The 20,755-nt window shown below is 44.8% G+C and overlaps 1 protein-coding gene across 2 annotated transcripts in view; it reads left to right on the forward strand.

The window, feature by feature from the left end:
• The first annotated feature begins 696 nt into the window (after window positions 1–696).
• MSH6 (mutS homolog 6) overlaps window positions 697–20,755 on the forward strand; it is a 46,524-nt gene continuing 26,465 nt past the window's right edge. Inside the window, exons 1-4 of one of the 2 annotated variants that reach the window (XM_029593379.1) lie at window positions 697–1,061; window positions 3,198–3,400; window positions 4,141–4,310; window positions 5,227–7,753. In XM_029593379.1, coding sequence (XP_029449239.1) covers window positions 820–1,061; window positions 3,198–3,400; window positions 4,141–4,310; window positions 5,227–7,753 — 3,142 coding nt within the window. In that variant the 5' untranslated portion in view covers window positions 697–819. The remainder of the gene's footprint in view (window positions 1,062–3,197; window positions 3,401–4,140; window positions 4,311–5,226; window positions 7,754–20,755) is intronic. The other variant, XM_029593378.1, reaches the window with a different exon arrangement.

A 20,755-nucleotide genomic window follows, 5' to 3' on the forward strand; every position in this document is an offset into this window, starting at 1 on the left:
TTTTGTATCATCTGCCAAAGTAGTCGCTCCTTTTCCAGATAATTAATGTACAGGTAAAATAAGGCTGGTCCCTGTTAGATATCCCGGAGGCACGCCACTATTCAGCTCTACTCAGTCTTAGGTAAGAGTAAGGGTTTGAACTTGAGCCTTGCCCCCACAAGCACCGGACAGCGCAAGAACGTAAACCGAATTTTATGCGAGGACTGTATATCAAAAGCAATACAAATGCTTCCCTCCAAAGAAAAACTGAAAGACTAGCACGGACTGCAGAGAAAGTCAGGATACCGACATCAGTTTCTCCGGCCGAAGGAAAAAAAAAAACTCTGGAGCGTGACCAAAACACTAAAGTCATAGCTGACAAGGAACGATTGTAAAATCTCACAGTGCCACGTCTACAAGGATCAAAATGTTCAGACGGTGGCTATGCGCAAAAAAAAAGTACAAACCGCCACGAAAAAATGCATATCAGAACCAAACAGAAGGAGATCGGGGGGGCTGACTACAACCGAGCTTCCGCCATGCGTTCCCGAAGCTTTATCAGAAACAATACAAAGCAATTTTCTCCTGCCTCCCGCTACTTTGCGTCTGCTACACCCTGCAACCTGCAGAGGGAGCTCGGCGCCTGCAGCCACGACTCCTTTTTCGCGCCATTTCGTCATCCTCACAGCAACCACCGATTGGTTGGGTCCGGGGGAGCGATGACCTTTCACCCCTGGAGAAGTTTCCCGCCAGCGCCTGGGGCCGCAGCGGTTGGCGGAGTCGCTGTGTTGCTGCTGGTCCTGTGCGTACGGGCAGGAGCCGGGCTCGGATTTCGCTGCCATGTCCAAGCAGAGCACCCTCTTCAGCTTCTTCACCAAGTCCTCGCCGCTCTCCAGCAGCAGCCTACGCAGCTCCGCTTCCCCCGTCCAGGGTGATGTGCCTTCCGGCGCCAAGACGGCGGATGGCTCGCCCCTCCAGGAGGGAGCAAAGCAAGACACCCCCGGCCGCCCCGTAGCCCTGAATGGGTCGGTGGCTAGCGGCAAAAGGGCGAAAGCTAAGAAAGTCAGACCCGCCACCCCCAGGTACTGACATCTCTTAGGTGCTGAGAAATTGCTCTCTCCCCCCCCCCCCCGCGTTGAAAATCTTTGTTGTAGACTGCGAAACTGGGTCCCTATCCCCATCATGGGGACCGAAATTCTCAGTAAGGGACTGAGAAACAGATCTCTTATCATCTCCCGGTTATGCTGCCCAGTCCCATCTCCCATAGCCATTAATGTAGTGAAATAACTGTAGATAAATTCACCTAAATGGTAAAACATTTGTGTCCATTTTTCTATTATTCCTGGATAATTTGCGTGCGTTTGGAAGGCTCGGGATGTTGGTGTAGTGTAGGCGTTAGCTGGTCCAGATTGTAATCTCTGCCGTGCACTGATTAATTTGTATGGGTTATTTATTGCATACTTAGTGACCAGGCCCTATTTGTAAGGTTTTTGCTTTCAAATCTGTTTATGGCGGAGTGGTTGGTGACTTATTGAATTAAGTTAGTCTAGGTTTGCATTGATCTGTTTCAGCTTGTTCGATTTGGGGGGGGGGTTTAAGTGGTGGAGTGACTGCATTTTTGCAGGAATTGCTCATCTTTCATGGACAGTTTTTACCATATAGAATGTTGCTTTTTTTATTTGAGATATAGAGCATAAAATTCGAGTTATTTAATTTACTTAGTTGTCTGAGCTATTGTCTATGTCTCCAGAAAAAAATGTTTTCCCTCTGCTGTTGGCTTTTGCTTGTTTTGCATTAGAATTAAGAGGTTGTTCAAAATCACTCTTGCATTTTTTTTTTTTTGTACCTGTGGTTTGTTTCCCCCCATTGCAATGCAGTTAGCTGTGCACAGTGTACAAAGCCTGTTCATCAACAGTTCTATTCATGCAGGTGTGCTCAGCAGAATATCAGCTGTTGTGGCTTTAGAATATGTTGAGGTGTCAAAGAAAGCAATATACAGGGAGATTCACTTGAAAGAGGCCCCAAATATTCTGTTGTAACTTGTTAGGATGAAGCAATCTGAATAAAAAAAAACCGCTACATACGTTGACGTATGTGTAATCTTTTGCATTACAGGCGATGCTGGAAGTGATCGCCGTTTTCCGCCATATTTTGACGCGACGCTTCATGTTCCTGAACGTGTCTGCGAGCATGTCGGGGGGGGGAATAGCAATTTCACGTTGGATGTTTTCCATCAAATCTTCCACAGTGCGAGGCTTGTTCCGATAGACTTTTCCTTTGAGCATAGCCTGAAGGAAGAAGTCTGGTAGCGTCAGATCCGGCGACCATGATGGCCAAAGCCCCTTTGAAATTACCCTGTTGCCGAAAAAGGACTCAATTTCTGCTATGCTCTTTGCCGATGTGTGACACTGCTCCATCTCGCAAACTGAGGTTAAACGTCGTGACAGCTGTCCGGCGCCTACCTCATCCGGGGCATCCCGGTTTGTTTTGAAGCTGCATATTGTACGTTGTTTCGTTCAGATTGCTTTGTTGTAGTGAGAGTTATTACAGAATATTTGGGGCCTCTTTCCAGTAAATCTCCCTGTATAGGTAAAAAAAAAAAAAAAAACTTTTCGGCATCTGACAAGACATAAGTGTCCCTTTCAGCAACGCAGCTAATATGTAGCACAATTGCCTTATTTCTTTTCTGGTCACTGTTTTAGATATTTTCTCTGGAAGGACCATCAAGACAAATCTTTCCACGTTTTTGCCCTTGATATCCTTTTTTGTAATGCACATTTATTACATGCCACTGAAAAAGTTCAGATCCTACATCCTGAGGATACCAATTGTTTACTGAGTAAGGGATGTTAACAGGGATCTGAGCATTTGCCAACTGATCTGATGAAAGGGAAGTTATGTTCTGTTCTCTAATTCCTGGTGAGCAGATGGGCATTACACTGAATAGTTCAAGATTAAGGTGAGCATTTCTTAGAGAGATATGAAACCTCATTGTGGGCTGCTTTCTTATGCAGAAATTGTGGTCAGGTTTTGAAAAATCATTTGCACAGCTGCCTCTCTGATCCTGTAGCTATAGAATGCCGGTTTTCTATCAGTCATAAACCACATGCATATTTAATAGTGGCAGTACTATCAATGTTTTGGTTTGTTTTTAAAATGTTTTATTTCATTGGCAGTAAAAGTAGTCATTGTGTAACTGAGTGTTTCTTTCATCCTAGCATATCATGTGATTTTACACCTGGAGACTTAGTGTGGGCCAAGATGGCAGGTTACCCCTGGTGGCCGTGTCTTGTGTACAACCACCCAAAGGAAGGGACACATCTCCGGGGAAAGGGCAAATCCCTTCTTGTCCATGTTCAGTTTTTTGATGACAGCCCAGCAAGGGGCTGGATTGGTATAAAATATTTAAAAGCTTATTCAGGTGAGAATTTTTATTGTACTTGCCAGAGCAGTGAATTTTTGGGCTTGTTCTGCATTGAATGTAATTAATTGTTTTTAATTTTTGGAACTTTTCATCCCGAAAAGGAGTTTAGTGCAGTTGGCTTGATTATCCCCATGGCCACATTGCAGGGAGATGGAAATTCCTGATGTCCTGGATGTCACACAGCAGACAGCTGTTAGATGGTAGATACACATAGTACCAGGTTTCTTACCTAGAAGATATTCTACAACTCCCTGCCTACAGGACTGGAGGGGAACTAAAAGGAGAGAAGTATTTAACTCGGCCAAAGGAAAAATTGATGGCTTCTGGTTTGAGGCGCCCCCCCCCCCTCTATGAGGCTAGCTAGCCCCCTTTCCCCAAACAAAGAATCCTTAGTAAAATCATATTGACAGCAAAAATGTAAACAATTTTTTATCTATTTATCCCAGCAGTGCCCTGACCTGTCCTGGACATCTCACAAGCAGTTAGTTTTCAGGTTGCCTACATTGACTGTGTGTAAGAAATTTAAAAATACTGAGTTTCCAATGTATGTATAATAACAGAGATGAGGCAGGACTTTGTGCTTTATCTCCCTGTTTTTCCTGGGTTATCATAACCATGTATTTGTTCATGTTCCCACATCTGTATTTTCTTACTGTCTGACAGCAGAAGAAAATTGCCAATCTCCTTTTATGAATTGTCATAGCAGCTGTCATCAGATCTGTGTGTACACTTTGCAGGCTCAGATCACAAGGATGCCATAAAGGGTGGAGTGTGTTTTAGTGGCAAGCCTGAAGTCCAGAATGCCATGAGAATGGCAGACGAGGCCATGTGTAAGAGCCAAACCCAGCGCTTGGAGCTAGCAGTGTGCAGCGAGCCCTCGGAGTCTGAGGATGAGGAGGGGATGGAGGTAACAACCACTACTCTGCTGATTTTTCTTTCTTTGGAGGGAGGAGAAGGGGAAGCTGTGAGTAAAATAAATTAGGTAGCAGAGAGCTGTTTCCTTGAGCAGGGATATTCTGATGAGGGCCATAAAGCCTGTCTACTCTGCCCATTCCTGATGCAATACTGCAGAGCTTATCTGATCGCAGGCTGTATTCTTACATCTAAGGATCCTCTGTGCTTACCCCATGCTTTTCATTTGCTAACAAAGTGCCTAGTCCATGATTGGTCCAGTAGAAGTGTATACGTACCTATCTTGATTTTATAAGTTTGTCTTTCATGTTTCTGTCCAGTAATCAAATTGTCAAATTCACTATTTTTTTTTTTTTTAAATCATAGCCAATATAAAAGAGATTTGAATAGGTTCCTTAAGGAAAAGTCCATAAAACACTATTATCCTGGTAGATTAAAGAAAGCTATTGCTATCCTTGGGAATGGGTAATGGGAATCTTCTGTGTGCTCGCGACTCAGACTGGCCACTGTCATTGTTGGACTTGATAGGCCTTGATCTGACCTAGCATGGCTTTTCTTATGCTGTTAAAACTTCTTGCACTAGATGGGCTGGAGAGAAGACTATCTGGAGTGGGAGTGATGGTAACTAGGTACAGCTAACTGTAGTTGGGATAATGAAAATGTTGATGCCCACCAATTATTTGCATTTTGGGATGCTCCAAATGAAGCCCTTGAGCATACTCTTTGCAGTATGTTATTGCACTTATAAAATCTCCTGACACCAAAAATATCAGGAGATTATTTAATATTTTAGTTTGAGTTTCCATGGAACCAGAACGCTATGCATAGTCATTAAAGCATTAATACCATAAAAAAACCCAAAACATTTAGTTGGAAGATTATGGCTCAATTCTTCTTTTGTTTTCCTATAGGTGGATGAGAGCTCTTTGAGCGACGCCAAGGAGAATGAAAGTGATGAGGAGATCAAAACAAATAAGAGACCACCTGACGAGAGCAGGAGTGCCAGCAAGGCCAAAAAACGAAGGGTTAGGCTGGAATTGGACAGCGATATTGAAGGCTCGGATGATGAGTTCAAACCCGATGTCAAAGATGGCAGGAGCAGCGATGAAGCCAGCAGTGGTGTGGATGAGGCAGAAGTGTCAGAACCAGAGTCTGACGCAGATCCAGAGAGTCCAGTCAAAGTCCCATCTAAACGCAAGAGGGAGGGCTTCTCCACCCCTGCAGCAAGGAAGAGCTTGCGGAGTGACCTGTTGAGTAAGAGGGCAGCTAGCATGTCCACAGAAACCAAATCCAAGCTATCAACCTTCTCTGCCCCTGAAGCAATTGTGGGGGATGGAGGGGGCAGTGGAGCTACTGTGTGGGACCATGAAAGGCTTGAATGGCTCCAAGATGGGAAGAGAAGAGATGCCAAAAGGAGACGGCAAGATGATTTTGACTATGACCCATCCACCCTGTATGTTGCAGAGGATTTCCTCAATAAGTGTACTCCAGGAATGCGAAGATGGTGGCAGCTGAAGTCTCAGAATTTTGATTCTGTTATCTTCTACAAAGTTGGGAAGTTTTATGAGTTGTATCACATGGATGCTGTCATTGCTGTAAATGAGTTGGGGCTGACATTTATGAAAGGCTCTTGGGCTCATTCTGGGTTTCCAGAAATCGCTTTTGGGCGGTTCTCTGATGTTCTAGTTCAGAAAGGGTTCAAAGTAGCCAGGGTTGAGCAGACAGAGACTCCAGAGATGATGGAGATGCGCTGCAAATCAACAGCACATCCTACGAAATTTGACAAGGTTGTACGAAGAGAAGTTTGCAGGATAATTACCAAAGGAACACAAACTTACAGTGTTCAGGATGGCAGCCCTTCAGAAAGCCATAATAAGTATTTACTATGTGTGAAGGAGAAAATGGAGGGCACTTCTGACCAGAATCGTGTGTATGGTATTTGTTTTGTTGACACATCTGTAGGAAAGTTCCATGTGGGTCAGTTTCAGGATGACCGTCACTGCTCAAGGTTCAGGACTCTGGTGGCTCATTACACTCCGGTGCAGATCTTGTTTGAGAAAGGAAACCTCTCTATGGATACAAAGAAGATTTTAAAAAGTTGTCTTGCATCTTCTATACAAGAGAGCCTGCTCCCTGGCTCCCAGTTCTGGGATGCACGCAAAACACTGAAAGCTCTTGTTGAGGAAGGCTATTTTGAGGATATCAAGCATGGCGAAAGCGGTGGCGCCCTGCCTCCGGTGATTAAACACATGGTGTCCGAGAGCGATGCACTTGGCCTTACTCCTGGTGAGAACAGTGAACTCTCCCTCTCTGCTTTAGGTGCGTGCGTGTGGTATCTTAAGAAATGTCTTATTGACCAGGAACTGTTGTCCATGGCAAACATTGAAGAGTATGTTCCTGTAGATGCCGATACTGCAAAATTGAAAGACTTGCGATCTTACTTTGCTAAAACCAGCCAGCGAATGGTGCTCGATGGCGTGACCCTGGCCAACCTGGAGATTCTGCAGAATGGAACAAATGGCTCTGTGGAAGGGACACTGCTTGAAAGGCTCGATACTTGTTTGACTCCTTTTGGCAAACGCCTTCTGAAACAGTGGCTGTGTGCACCTCTCTGCAATCCTTACTCCATCAACGATCGCTTGAATGCAGTTGAAGATCTCATGGCTGTTCCCGACAAGCTCTCTGAGATCAGTGAACTCCTAAAGAAGCTTCCCGATCTTGAGAGGCTTCTTAGCAAAATTCACAGTATTGGATCTCCACTGAAGAGCCTGAATCATCCAGACAGCAGGGCTGTCTTGTACGAGGAAACTACTTATAGCAAAAAGAAGATTGCTGACTTCCTGTCTGCGCTGGAAGGATTTAAGGTAATGCTTGAGGTTATCAGGATTATGGAAGATGCTGTTGATGGTTTCCAGTCTAAATTACTGAAGCAGATAGTAACTCTTAAGAGTAAAAATGCATGTGGACACTTCCCTGATCTCTCAAGTGAACTCAGAAGGTGGGATACATCTTTTGACCATGAAAAAGCTCGTAAGACTGGCATTATCACTCCCAAAACTGGATTTGACCCAGATTATGACCAAGCCCTACAGGACATTAAGGGCACCGAACAGAGCCTCCAGGAGTATTTGGAAAAGCAGCGCAAACGGCTCGGGTACAAGGGCATCGTGTACTGGGGAAGTGGGAAAAATCGCTATCAGTTGGAAATTCCCGAAAGCGTTGCGGAGCGAAATGTGCCAGAAGAGTATGAACTGAAGTCAACCAAGAAGGGCTTTAAACGGTATTGGACCGAGGCAATTGAGAGGATGCTGGGTGATCTGGCTGTCGCTGAGGAGCAGAGAGATGCAGCGCTGAAAGACTGCATGAGGAGACTCTTCTACAACTTTGACAAAAATTACAAAGACTGGCAAACTGCAGTGGAATGCTTTGCTGTGCTAGGTATGTGCTTAGTTTGTTTTTGAGGATGCTCAGCATGTTACAGGTTAGAGCCATAGCTGCACATGGGCAGACGTACAAATTGGTATCTGTGAATGGTGGAATTCAATCGTTTGTAGAGATGAGCTGAAAAACCTCTGTCCTGTTACCAATATGACAAATCTTCTCTCCACCTCGGGTGAGGTTTATTGGGTTGTGTTGCAGATTGATTCTTTCCCTTACGTCCTGGGTTCTGTTATCACAGTCTGTTTTTTTTCCCTAGAGTTTTCTAGTTCACAGCTAGTACACTGTGCTTTCAGGAGCAGAATGAAGAATCTTTTTACAGAAGCCGCTGACATTCCCTTTCAGTTGATGATTTAAAGAGAGGCAGTACCTGACTTCTGTACCTGAGTTTTAGTTCCTCGGTGAAGATGTTCAGATACTGGAGTAAGTCTCTTGTTTCTCAGTGAAGGTACTCTTGCTGAAGATCCTTTGCTTATGACAGTGAAGTGTTGCCTCACCTCTCTGGCTTGGTTAGAGAAACCCAAAAATCTTCAGGTCAGGCACAAGAGCCACTGCTCTGACTTCTAGCACCCACAGGAAGTGCCCTGCCCTCCAGAAGGAAGTGTAGCACACTGATGTTGAAGGGAGCAACATATTATCCACTCTTCAAAATAAATTGGCATTTCTAAATCTGTCTTATTCAGAGGAGGCAATAAGGAATAATGCCCAGTTAGATGAGTGTAATGATGAGGTTACAGTCTGAGTGGGTTGACAACAGCTAAAGTGCCATTCACATCTGTGGAGGAAACTATTTTCCCTGTTGTGAAGTGAATTGTTATCCATGAAATGATTGTAAATGGGGAAGGTTTTATATAGTCCCTTCCATTGTAATAGGCTCTTTTCAGTGAAAAAAGATGTTGGACAAAGCAGATCCAGCTCTGCACTCCCTCACTGTAAGTTTTGTTTTTTTTTTTAGCATTTTTTCTACCTGTCAATCTTCCTGTGCCTTTGGTTTTCCAGCACAGTCTAGACTGGCCTCTGCTAGAGCTGTGGTGCAGCGAGCCTTCATTCAGAATCATTCTGGAAAGGGTGGGAGGTTTCCCTGTGCTTATTCCTTTCCCAGGGACTGTGAACAGACAGTTGCTCCCTCTGGATCCCAGTATATATGCATCCTAACTCCCACTAGAAGTTGCTGTTGTGTGATGCCTGGGCCTTGCTCCTCTCTAGGGCTGTAAACAATAACTCGATAGCACCCCTAGCTCTTGCCTGCCTGAGAAGCAGAAGCCAGGGTTGGGAATCCAATCCATACTTCCCACAAGCAGTGCTGCCACTGAGTTGTTGGACCAGTCTCCAAATGATATTTTCAAGTTCCTGTTGGTGGCATAATAAGGGGGTTAGTCTAGAAGCTGCTGGTAGTAGTAGCAACTGCTCTTGGTAACTATGCAGAGGATTTCTAACAGGTTCTTGCAGAAAATCAGCTCCTAATGCAAGATGGCATATTTACCTTACTCCTGCTGGGCGTAAGCCAATCTGCCAATTCCAGAAGCATGGAGTTGCATGATTGGGCATTGATTTGGGATGCAGAAATTCAAGAGCCAAAAAAGTTTTTTGGGGGTGAAGAACTAACAGTCACCCAACAGGAAAGGCTTGGTATTATCTCTGACTTTCAAGGTAGCTAGTGAGTGTGATAAAGCAGTTAAGAAAGCTCATAGTATACTTGGGCACAACCAGACATAGCCCCAGTAGAGCAAGAGAAGTAATAACTCTAGGGGTCCCTGAGATCCCACCTGAGAACTGTCCATTTTTGAGACCACATCTACGAAAGGACATTGACAAAGCAGAAGACTTCAAAGGAGGGGTATTAAAATAGTGCATGGACTGCACTATAAGCCATTTGTAGATCAACTGGCGGTGCTGAAAATGTAGTCCACGAGAAAGAAGGGAAAGGGGTGAAATGCAGACTTTCAGATATGTAGCCAGGCTTTGCGAAAATATAAGAAGGAAGCATTTTCCATAGAAAGAAAAATACAAGGAGAGATATGAAGCTGGAGGGGAGGGAAGCTGAAAAGAACTTGAGAAAATACTTTTTCACTGAAAGGGTGGTGGACACTTTGAGTAGACTTCCAGTGAAGGTTATTGAAAGCAAAACAGTGGCAAGAGTTCAAGCATGCATGAGAGACACTAAGAGGCCTATGTACTAAACTGCAAAGGTTTTTTTTTTACCCAAAAGGGACCAGTACATGGAAAGTGCAAAAATGCTGAATTTTGGCATTATGTTCTTTCACATTTGCCCCTTTTGAAAAAATAAACCCTCACTAAATTGCACCCTTGCTGTGTGTGAAAGTTCACTAGAATTCTTAGTTAATAAGCTGCTGCCATGCACTGTCATGCTAGGCTGCTTATTAATTAAGAAATCTGCAATAACCAGTTCGCAAATACATTTTTTGCATGCCAGCTATTGCAAAAAAAAAAAAGATAACTACACCTCAAGGAGCTGCAGTTATCTTTCAGCCAGGTCCAGTAGCAGTTTCTTGTGAAAGGTTGCTACGGAGTTCGTTTGCAATCGTAGCAAAGTTTCATGGAAATGCGCTGCTACCTTGTGGGATGTTATGCAGGTTAGTACATAGTCCTCAATGAGGGAAGACCCCAGGTAGGCAGGTACAAATGGACAGACTGGGGGTGATCATGTAATCAATTATCTATGGAGATAGTGCAGTTTTTTTTCCCTTCTCCTCATTTTTGGATATGGTCCCCTGGCATGAAATACATGCTGCTATCTCTGATCCTATCACAAAATATCTAGTCCCCAAGTTAAGTGGTTCTCGAGATTAAACAAAGAGCTAGTTTTCAGCATAACAAAATACATAATTCCTGTTCATACCCCAGATCAGTCCAGACACGGGTTTTGCTTCCCTACCAGCAAATGTAAGCAGAGAACAAAAACTTTTCAGACACTGTTACATAACATGGTGTGCCATTTGTACTCACTCAGTATTTCTTTGTCTTCAAAAGATGGTATAGGTGTGAAACCTGCAGTCTGGAGTAGGGGGAAGGGAGAGAAAAGTGATTAGAAGGAAGGCTGTGCTCCCTGAGGTGTTAGGTGCCATGGTGGGCCATCCCTTGGATTGAGCGGGGGCTTGGTATCCCTGATCTGGCTTAGCCTGAAGCATCTGGGGGAATTGGAAGCCAGGGGTTCTGACTCCCTCTGAAGTCCTCCCTTCCATTGAAAGTATTCTTCTTGCCTGTTATTTGGTAGAGCAAGTGAAGGCAAGCATAAGAGAGGTAGTGGTCGGGAGACGCAGGCTGGTGCAGCGTAAGTAGAGCTGTGGGAGGGAAGAGAGCTGCAGCAAAGGGACAGTGGAAGCCTGGGGGTCCGAGTCAGGTGAACCGGGTGGAATTTTTTGGTGGTTTGGCAGTGTGCGCACAGCAAGGCTGTGGTCATGGAGTGCAGGAAAATCTGTTGGTCCTGCAGGGAGAATAAATTGCAGCTCAGTTCAGCAGCGCTTGTGCTGAGTGTGCCTCTGGGGGAGGGAGGAAGCGTGCCACCCCATCATCAGGGGCCTACAAAGAGGCCTTTTCCAGTGTCATGAGAACGGTGGCCATTTTGTCTCCACACGGCAAGCAGCAGGCAGTTTCTGGGGGAGGGAAGAGATTCCTTGTCCCTGTTATTGCCGATTTGTCTTAGGCTCTGCCGGTGACCAGGAGAGCATTGGGGAGGCTGGGCATGATTTGTTAGAAGATGGCTCCAGTGACTCTGAGGCTTTTTCCTCTGATCTTGTCCTTCATCATAAGGCATATTTGGCCAAGAAGGGAGCAGGGGGGCAAGCGTTCCCAGCCCCAGAGTACTCTGAGACCAGCCAAGGTGAAGAAAGTGGACCCTCCAGGAAAGGCTGAGGGGATCCTCTGGCTCCTTGGTCTCAAAGGATGGTCACGAGATGACATGGAGGTGTCGGAGAGGTCAGGGAACCTTCAGGAGGGACCCTGGAGAAGACCCTCCAGTGGAGGATGCAGATAAAGACCTTTTGGATCTGGAGGACATTCCTGTGACCAAAGGGGATCACCCTAAAGTAGCCAGACTGTTTAGGAAAGAGGAATTGTAACCTCTCATCCTGTTTGTTCTGGAAGAACTAGGGATTAAGGTCACAGAGAAGATCTGGAATAGCTGGAAAAACATTTGGGAGAGTCAAAAGGATATAAGCTGCTAGAAGCTAAGCTGAAGGGAGGCAAGAAGAGCTTCCCACCTTGGTCTCTGTTTCAAGATGAGGAGATATCGGCCCAACAAGAGTTCTTCCTCTAAAGGCAATGATTGGGATGGCAGCAGTCCTTTCGGGCACTGCATAAACCTTCCTGAGATAATCCCAGTCAAGGAACCAAAGCCACAGAATGAAATGAGGCAGGTCCACTCTTCCCTTGAAGCCGTCGGGGGGGGGGGGGGGGGGGTGGAGACTGGCTCTCTTACGAGGAGTAGATCTAAGTCACTACAGATCAATGGGTCCTAGAGGTGATAAGAGACAGCAACACTTTAAAATTTGCTTGGCCAATCCAGGAAGCCTACATAATCTCCCCTTGCACATCCCGTGTCAAAAGGAAGCCGTGTAGGATACATTAGAGAGGCTAAAAAGCCTAGAGGTGTGATAGTGCCCGTTCCCCAAAGGGAAAAAGACCAGGGAAGGTACTCCATTTACTTTTTTTTTTGTAATTATCTGTTATTGACACATACATCCAACATTCGTTAAACCCTGCAAGCATGCAGGGTACATCTGGTAACCGTATAGCAAGTTACTACACAAACGAAAAAACATGATGTATGTACCACCATAAAGTGTAAAATTGACAAACAGACATCTAAACATCGGAACTTTGAATACGGTACCCTGTAACTTTAACACCCTGAGGTACTCCATCTACTTTTGGTTCCAAAGAAGGATGGTACCTTTCTGCCCATTCTGGTTCTGAAGAAGGTCAATGCGGTGCTTCAGGTACCTTGTTTTCAAATAGAGATGTTGCGACCACTGATGGTTGTGGTTTGCAAGGGGGAGTTCCTGGCATCTCTGACCTAACAAACTTATCTCCACATATCCATCTGACCAGCGGTTTATGGTGCTGGAAGAACTCTTTCAATTTTGGTCTCTTCTATTCAGATTGGTGATGGCACCATAGACTTTCATCAATGTGATGGTGGTGGTAGCCGCAGCACTGCAAAAGGAAGAAGTACTAATTCACCCTTATTGGATTACTGGCTCATTCAGGTAAAATCTGACACTCCAACTCAGTTGGTTCAGCGGGTCATGTGGATTTTGCAGACTCTGGGTTAGGTGGTGAACCTAGTAAAGAGCAATCTAGTTCCATCCCACTCACTGGAGTACCTGGGGCCATGATTCCACACTTAGATGGGCAAACTGTTCCTCACGTAAGTCAGGGTGACTACGTTGCAAACTCAGGTCTGTCGGCTGCTACAGTTTTGGTACCCAGGGTCTGAGATTATTAGCAGGTCCTGGGTTCTATGGCGTCTACGCTGGGTTTAGTTCTGTGGGTGTTCACTCACATGTGGCCTCTTCAGAGAGCACTTTTATCCCGGTAGAGTCCGCAGTCTGAGGAATTTCAGCTACTGCTTCAGGGAAGCTCCAGGTCCAGTCTCTTGTGGTGGCTTTCTCATCCCAGTTTGAGAGAGGAATGGAGTTGGAGATTCTGGACTGGGTGGTGGTGACCACCAATGCCAGCCTCAGAGGTGGGGGGGGGGGGGGGGGCTGTTCTGTCAAGGGTAGACGGCCCAAGGTTGGTGGCCAGCAGTGGGAGCATTATTGTCTTTCAGTGTGTTAGAGATGAGAGCGATTATCATAGTGTTGCTCTCACTTTTTCCACAAGTGCAAGATTGTGTGGTGCAAATTTTATTGGACAATGTGACAACAGTGACGTATATCAATCGCCAAGGCGGGACAAAGTCTCATGGTGGCTCAAAAGGCCCAGGAGCTTTTTGGCTGGATGGAAAGGCACCTGGTGGGGCTGACAGCGTCTCATGTAGTCTGAGTGGACTAGTGTGCAGGTGGACTTAGTTCAACCAGCAGGAGGTGGCTCCTGGAGAATGGGAGTGCTCCACAGAAGCCATTGAACTCACACGGGCTAGGTGGAGTTGTCCTCAGCATGACACGATGGCTTCACAGCAGAATGCCAAGGCAAACCAGTTCTTCAGTCGCAGGCGAGAGGTTGGATCCGAAGGGCTCAACGCTCTGGTTCTTCCAATGCTGACAGGGATTCTGTTATACTATTTTCTCTCATGACCTCTGATAGGCAGAATGTTGCGATGTATAGAGAGGCACCAGGGAAGAGTGATTCTAATGACTTCAGAGTGGTCATGCTGGCCATAGTTTGCGGATCTCGTAAATCTCGCAGTGAATTGAACCCCTGCGGCTAGGATGTCTGCAGGGGTTACTTCGCCAAGGGCCACGTTTTTCGGATTGGGTGGATTGCTTTTGTCTCACAGCCTGGCTTTTTAAAGGAGGTATTTGTATTTAAAAGGATACTCTGAAGCGGTTATTACTACATTGCTTCAAGCAGGAGACCATCCACTTCCTTGGCTTATGTCAGAGTGTGGATAGTGTTTGAGATGTGGTGCCTTGAGGGAAGGGTTTGACCCGATACATGTGGCAGTATCTTTTGTATTTTGGCCTTTTTACAAAAGGGCCTAGTGAAAGGTCTGGATTATAACTTGCTTAGTGTGCAGTTTTCGAGGTAAGGTTCATGGGATACCGCTGGTCTTGTATCTGGAGGTGATCCGATTTTCTTAGAAGTATGAAGCATTTTTGTTCTCTGATCTGCAGCATGTGCCCTTTTTGTAGAACTTTAATTTGATCCTTGGAGTTCTTTTTTGACCTTCATTTGAACAGTTGAGACAGTAGTCTGTGAAGAATCTTAACCTGAAGGCAGCTTTCTTGGGGGCACTTTGTTCAGTCAGAAGGATGTCTGAACTTCAGGCTTTGTCCACGTAGAGATCCTTTCCTTCAGATATCGGATGATTGGGTCTCATTGTGTACGGTGCCTTTTTGTCGAAGGTCGTCTCTCCATTTCATCTTAGTACGATGGTGGAGTGCCCTTCATTTCGACATTTGGATGCGGCGGTGCCACGTGAGGAGCTCCATTTATTGGATGACAGTCAGAATTTATTGTGATTTATATCACATACCAGCAGTTTTCGGAGATCCAATCATCTCTTTATGCCGTTTGTTGGTGCCAAAAAAGGAAGTAAGGCCTCTAAGGCCGCAATTGTATCAGCTTATATGTGCAAAGGACGGCTGATTCTGGAGGGGCTGTGTACCCGTTCTACCCGGGTGGAGTGTCAGCTGGTTTCTCTGCAGGAGATCTTTTGAGTGATGACATGGCCTGCACTTCACTTAACACTTTTCCCAGACATTGGCGGGATGTCTCACTTCTACTGGGTCTCCCTGCAAACGCCATAAAACCGCTACAGATGCTGCAAAACGCTGCAGCGAGGATCTTAACCAAGTCCAACAAAAGAGACCACATCTCACCTATCTTAAAAAGCCTACACTGGCTTCCCGTCAAATTCAGAATACTTTTCAAAGTGCTCTCAGTAACCCACAAGGCACTACACAACCTGGCACCACTCGAGCTCAAATTCCCTCTCCAACTCCACACCTCTACCAGACCAGTGAGACAAGCCTACAAAAACAACCTTCAAATCCCACCGATGAAGTCAGCATTAAGCAAAAGAGCTTTCTCCACAGCAGGTCCTAAAATCTGGAACACTCTCCCATCAGATCTCAGATCAGTGCAATGCTCCACTACATTTAAAAAACGACTCAAGACTTGGTTATTCAACCAAGCTTTCCCTTAACATCAACTTGCGGAATATCCCTGCCAATGATCCCCTCCGTGGGAACACGCTAGAGAACTATATAGACCTTCTCTAGAAATCACATATTCTTTGGCAGTCTAATTATCTAACAACATTATAATACCACCTGTTTAGCTAGACTACATTAGGCACCGTACCTTTTAATTATGTTATTAACCCCATATATCTTAACCCAAGTTAATTCAACCTGTTCATTGTAAGACATTTACTTGTCATTGTTATTGTTGAGAATGTAAACCGAATTGATCAATAATTCTGTTATTGGAAAGTCGGTATAGAAAAATGCTAAATAAATAAAATGTTCGGGCACCGGCGAAGGCAAGATTTGGGGAGAATGCTTTCTGAGTTGTTTTTTTGGGTTACTGCCTGGTTTGGGGGGGGGGGGGCTTGGGTACATCTCATGCATCTGGACTGATCTGGGGTATGATTAGGAAAGGAGAATTCGTTCATACCTGCTAATTTTTGTTTTGGAATATCACAGATCAGTCCAGAGCCTCGCCTTCTTTTGGAATGACCAGTCTCTTCTGGGTATGTATAATGCAGAAATTACTGTTGTGGTTTGGAAGTTTTCAATTTCCTTTGATCTGAGGGTTCCAGTTGGAAGGGTTCCAACCTTTCTCCTGTTCGTCCTAGAGAGGGAGTTGTTAGTTTTTTTGATAGCTTTCATCTTGGCTTGGGTACAGGTCAATACTGAGGGACTGCAGGTGGCACAGTGTTATGTAGCAGTGTCTGTAAAGTTTTTATCTGCCTCTATCTTCTGGTAGGGAGGCAAAACCCATGCATCTGGACTGATTTGTGGTATTCCAAGAACAAAATTTAGTAGGCAAGAACCAGTTTTTCCTATTTGCCATACTCTGGATCAGATATATGCACCTTTTTATCTGTTGCATATTCCATATGGGTGTCCGAAATATCTTGAGGGGTGGAGGGCCCGGCCTGTTTCTCATTGCCAATCCTAGCACCTTGCCAGGGCTCAAACTATTGTGCAGCCGTTAGTATTGCAAAGTAAGCCTAGAGCAGTGATGGCTAACCTATGACACACGTGTCAGAGGTGACACGCCAAGATGTTTTTGCTGACACGCGCAGCGTTTCATGGACTATCGGGAATTTTTTTTTTTTTTTAATCGGCTGTGTCGAGCCTTTAAAATTTGTTTTTTAGTATCTTCCCCCCCCCCCCCTTCCCCCAATGCCCCCGGGCGCAGGGAGGCTCATGTGGCGCAGCGATAGGCAGGGCCGTGGTGAGGCTCACGTCACCACGGCCCGAAGAAAAAGATCGCATTTAAATGCGCTGCTGCTCCTCCTTCCTGCCTGTGCGGCCCCGGAAGTAAACATTGCTGGAGCTGCGTGGACAGGAAGGAGGAGAAGCATCAGCGCGTGCAGAAGAGGAGCAGCGCTTACGGGCCGCCGCGAATTCCAAGTCGCAGCGGCCCGAGAAGAGGAAGAGGCCCGGTAGCAGGGCCACTGCAGAGCCCATCCTGCGGCGACCAGCGAAGAGGAGGCCCAGAGGTGAGCGAGAGGCTGAGGGTCTGTAGAGGGTGTGTGCGTGCGTGTATGAGATGAGTTGAGAGATTGTGTTTTGAGAGTGAGGACCTGAATGTTTGCAGAGACAGCATGTGGGAGAGAGAGAGCCTGTGTGTGAGTCAGACATCATGTGCCAGTGAGAAACTGTGTGTATGAATGATTGTATGAGAGACAGCATGTGACAGTGAGAGCCTGTGTGTGAGAGAGAGAAATGCATGTGAGAATGAGAACCTGACTGTCTGAGGGAAGAAGATGGAGAGAAAAGAAACAGAAAAAGACAATATAAAAGGAATTGGCAAAAAAAATAAGAAAGGGAAGGTGGAAAAAAAAAGCCTGTGACCAACCAATTAGAAAACTAAGATCAGAAGGCAAAAAAAAAAAAAAATTACTTTTTAGTGAATGGCACATGTAATCTTTGGGAATGTGCAAGAATAGCACTTTCTCTACGGATCTCACAATGTACGAGATCAGCATGGAGAAAGTGGAAGCCCACGGGGCCTGCACAGAGGAGGCAGCAGAATGGGCTTCAGTGTCAGTAGCAGCAATCGGCACCTCCCCAATAGTCACGTGGCTGCAGAGGAATGAGAGAGGCTCTGAGGTTGCTGGCAAAAGAGAGGGGGGACTGCCTTTAGTGTGTGCATGTGTATGAATGGGACTCTGCCTGGGGGTCTGTGTGTGTGTGAGAATGAATGTGTGCATGCCTGGGAGATGGGGAGGGAGTGGTGTGAAAATGAATGGGAGCCAATAAAAGAAACCGACTGACAGATGAAGTTTTTAACGCTTGCTTGGGCTTGAAGTGTACGAAATACCAACCTTCAATTGAAGATTTAGCCATTGAAATTCAGCAACAAAAAAGTCACTAACAGGTAAGGTAAAGAATTATTTGTTTTTGCTTTATTAATAAATACAGTACATATATTAAAACTATAAATGTTATTAATTAGAGCTACAAATATCACAAAATTATGGATTTTTCTAGAAGTGACGCACCACCCGAGTTGTGCTCTGTTTTTTTATGAATTTTGACACACTGAGCTGAAAAGGTTGGCCATCACGGGCCTAGAGAGAGATTAATGTGCTCAGAGTGCTTGGTTAAAAAAAAAATTATAATATTTAAAAACACCTCTGATTGTGCCAATACAGGATACATGTTCACAGCTGATGACATGAGCAGTTTGCTGTGTTTATATGTAAATGATACCAAAATATAAATGGTAGTATGTTCCTTAGTGAAGTGGGGCAGTTCTTGCATATAAAAATCAGAGGTTATGTGCTCTTCCCACTCTTCTACCTCCCTCCCCCCCCCCAAACAAGGGGAAACTCCACATTTTTATTGGATTTAATCTCTAGACCATGACCCTGTGTATGCTGTACATCACTGTGGCCCTTCTTATAAATGGAGCATGTCCTCCCACAGCGTTGGACATCTTCTGTTCTTGTGATCATTGCACTGGCAGTAGAAATGCCAAGACAAATCTCCAGTGGCGGGCCTGGACTAAAATTGGGCTATAGAGGGGAGGGAGGAGCCACAGGCGCAAGTAGTGAAAACAGAATTGTCCCGCTGACACTGTGAGAGAGCTGCTAAGTAACAATATGAAGAAAATTGACGTGTAAAGAACAAAGAGGCTAGACAGTATTAAGGGGGAGGGAAAAGTGGTTCAGGGAGTGGAGAATTTAAAAGATCAGGCAGAAGAGGATCATAGATTAGAAGGTGCAACCTATTTTGGTGCGTACTTTTTTTTTTTTTTTTTTTTTTTTTATTGTAGACCAATCATAGGGATAAGCTTGTAAAAACACTGATTGCTAGCAGATGCTGTCAAAAACAGGCCTTTTCCAGTGATTACAGAAGCAGGAGTCTAGAAACATTGCTTTTGTCATTGAGGATTGTGGTAAGGTGGCAGATCCAGTAGCAAGATTGCTTATTATCCTGACTCCTCCATCCCTCTCACACGTCACATGTTGTTTTTAATGGTGGGAAGGAATAAGGTACCCATGTTTTTATATTAAATCTGAGAAAATGTTTTAGAATTGGGTGATGCAGCCTTTTAGCTCCAATATTTCTTTCCCATAATCCCTCTGAACTGGAACTTTCTCAGTGTTACTACCACCCTTGTACAGTAAACACGGAGAAAGTTGTATGATACATTTTCCTTTGGGTTAATTTCAGAAAATGTTACTTGTAACGTGATGCCTTGTTGCTTTTTATAGGGAACAGTGGGAGTGGGCCTCAGGAATTTTCCAGGCTTGCCTCCCTCTCTTCTCTGTATGAATGTCTGAACAAAAAACTAACTCTAGAAGTTATAACTTTCTGGCACAAAAGTTAATCTATGAAATCTGTAAGGTACAGTCTTGTATCAGAAAGTTCATCACACCTCCTGTTCATCTGGAGTCACACGCTAAATTATAGAGCGTGAGAAAGTTGTGCTATAGTTTATCCATGGTCTACTTTCAGAAAATTATAATTTGTGGCAGCATCAAGTATCATTTTCACAAACTGAAAAGGCAGTAGTGCCCAGAAAAGTGAAGTGGCTTAGGTTCTACCCTCTTTTTTTTTTTGTACAAAAAATTAACTGAGCACCAAGATATCCAGCCACAGGTTATATTTATTTGCAAATGGACAACGTATATAGAAATGACAGTTTTCTTGCACAGATTAGTCACTCATAACGCACCTATGACTGGAGCAAATATTACTTTACTATAATTTAGTGCATCCCTGACGAGGCTGTTCCGGTTTGAAGGGAGGTGAGCTGTAATTTGTGTGTGTGTGTGTCCTGCCATGCTTTCCTATAGAGAGAGTTTGCTAAGGGTGCCTTATTCAGATGTGTTCACAAGGAACAATGACGACGGGTATGTACTCTGTTACAGATGGGAGAGGCAGAGTCTGCTTTCAGAAAATGTGGAAATATTCCTGAAACCTGTTCCTATTTTTTTTCCAGAGTTAAAGTCGAGAGGCACTGAGGAGTGGGTGGAATCTTGGATAATGCTGCTCCTTTTGACAATAAAATGCCTTCTGTTGCATTGAAAGTTCTTTGCATGGTGCAAAAAAACACCACAGCCCCTAAACAAAGCACAGGTTGAATAATTACTTTGGAGCAAGCATTCCCTTTTATACACAGACCAGAATGAGTGGAATAAATCACTTTCTCATGCTAGATATTATGTTCTATCCCCCAACCCGTGCCCCAGTCTAAACCCCTCTTGCAGCACATTCTTCGGCGAGGAACCTTGGATCAAGGCGCATGCTCTTTTTCTCGCTTTCAGTATACTTCTGGCCGTATTGTTTTTAATTAGAATCACTACAGACCCAATATGATCACCAGCTGAAAGCAGTCCTAGGATTGCACACTTGGTGACTGCCGTTGAGGGATGTGCTGGCTGCTTCAAGTTACTAAGTAATTGCCTGGAAAAATTAGGGTGTGTACTTCAGGTACGGTTTTCCTTAAGTCTTGTCCAGCCATCTCAACAGAAATATTCTTAACCTCTGAGCAACTACTGGTCTGGGGAAGAAGCACTATCCAGAATAGCTCAGTGGGCAGCAGTGATAAAAGCAGCTGTCATCTTTTTGCCAGTATGGTTTGTTTCTTGAGAGAATTCTGTTTAAAGTGTTCTGAAACCCTCCAATGTGT

The sequence above is a fragment of the Rhinatrema bivittatum genome, chromosome 3, assembly GCF_901001135.1.
Source record: "Rhinatrema bivittatum chromosome 3, aRhiBiv1.1, whole genome shotgun sequence".
Classification (NCBI taxonomy): Eukaryota; Metazoa; Chordata; class Amphibia; order Gymnophiona; family Rhinatrematidae; genus Rhinatrema; species Rhinatrema bivittatum.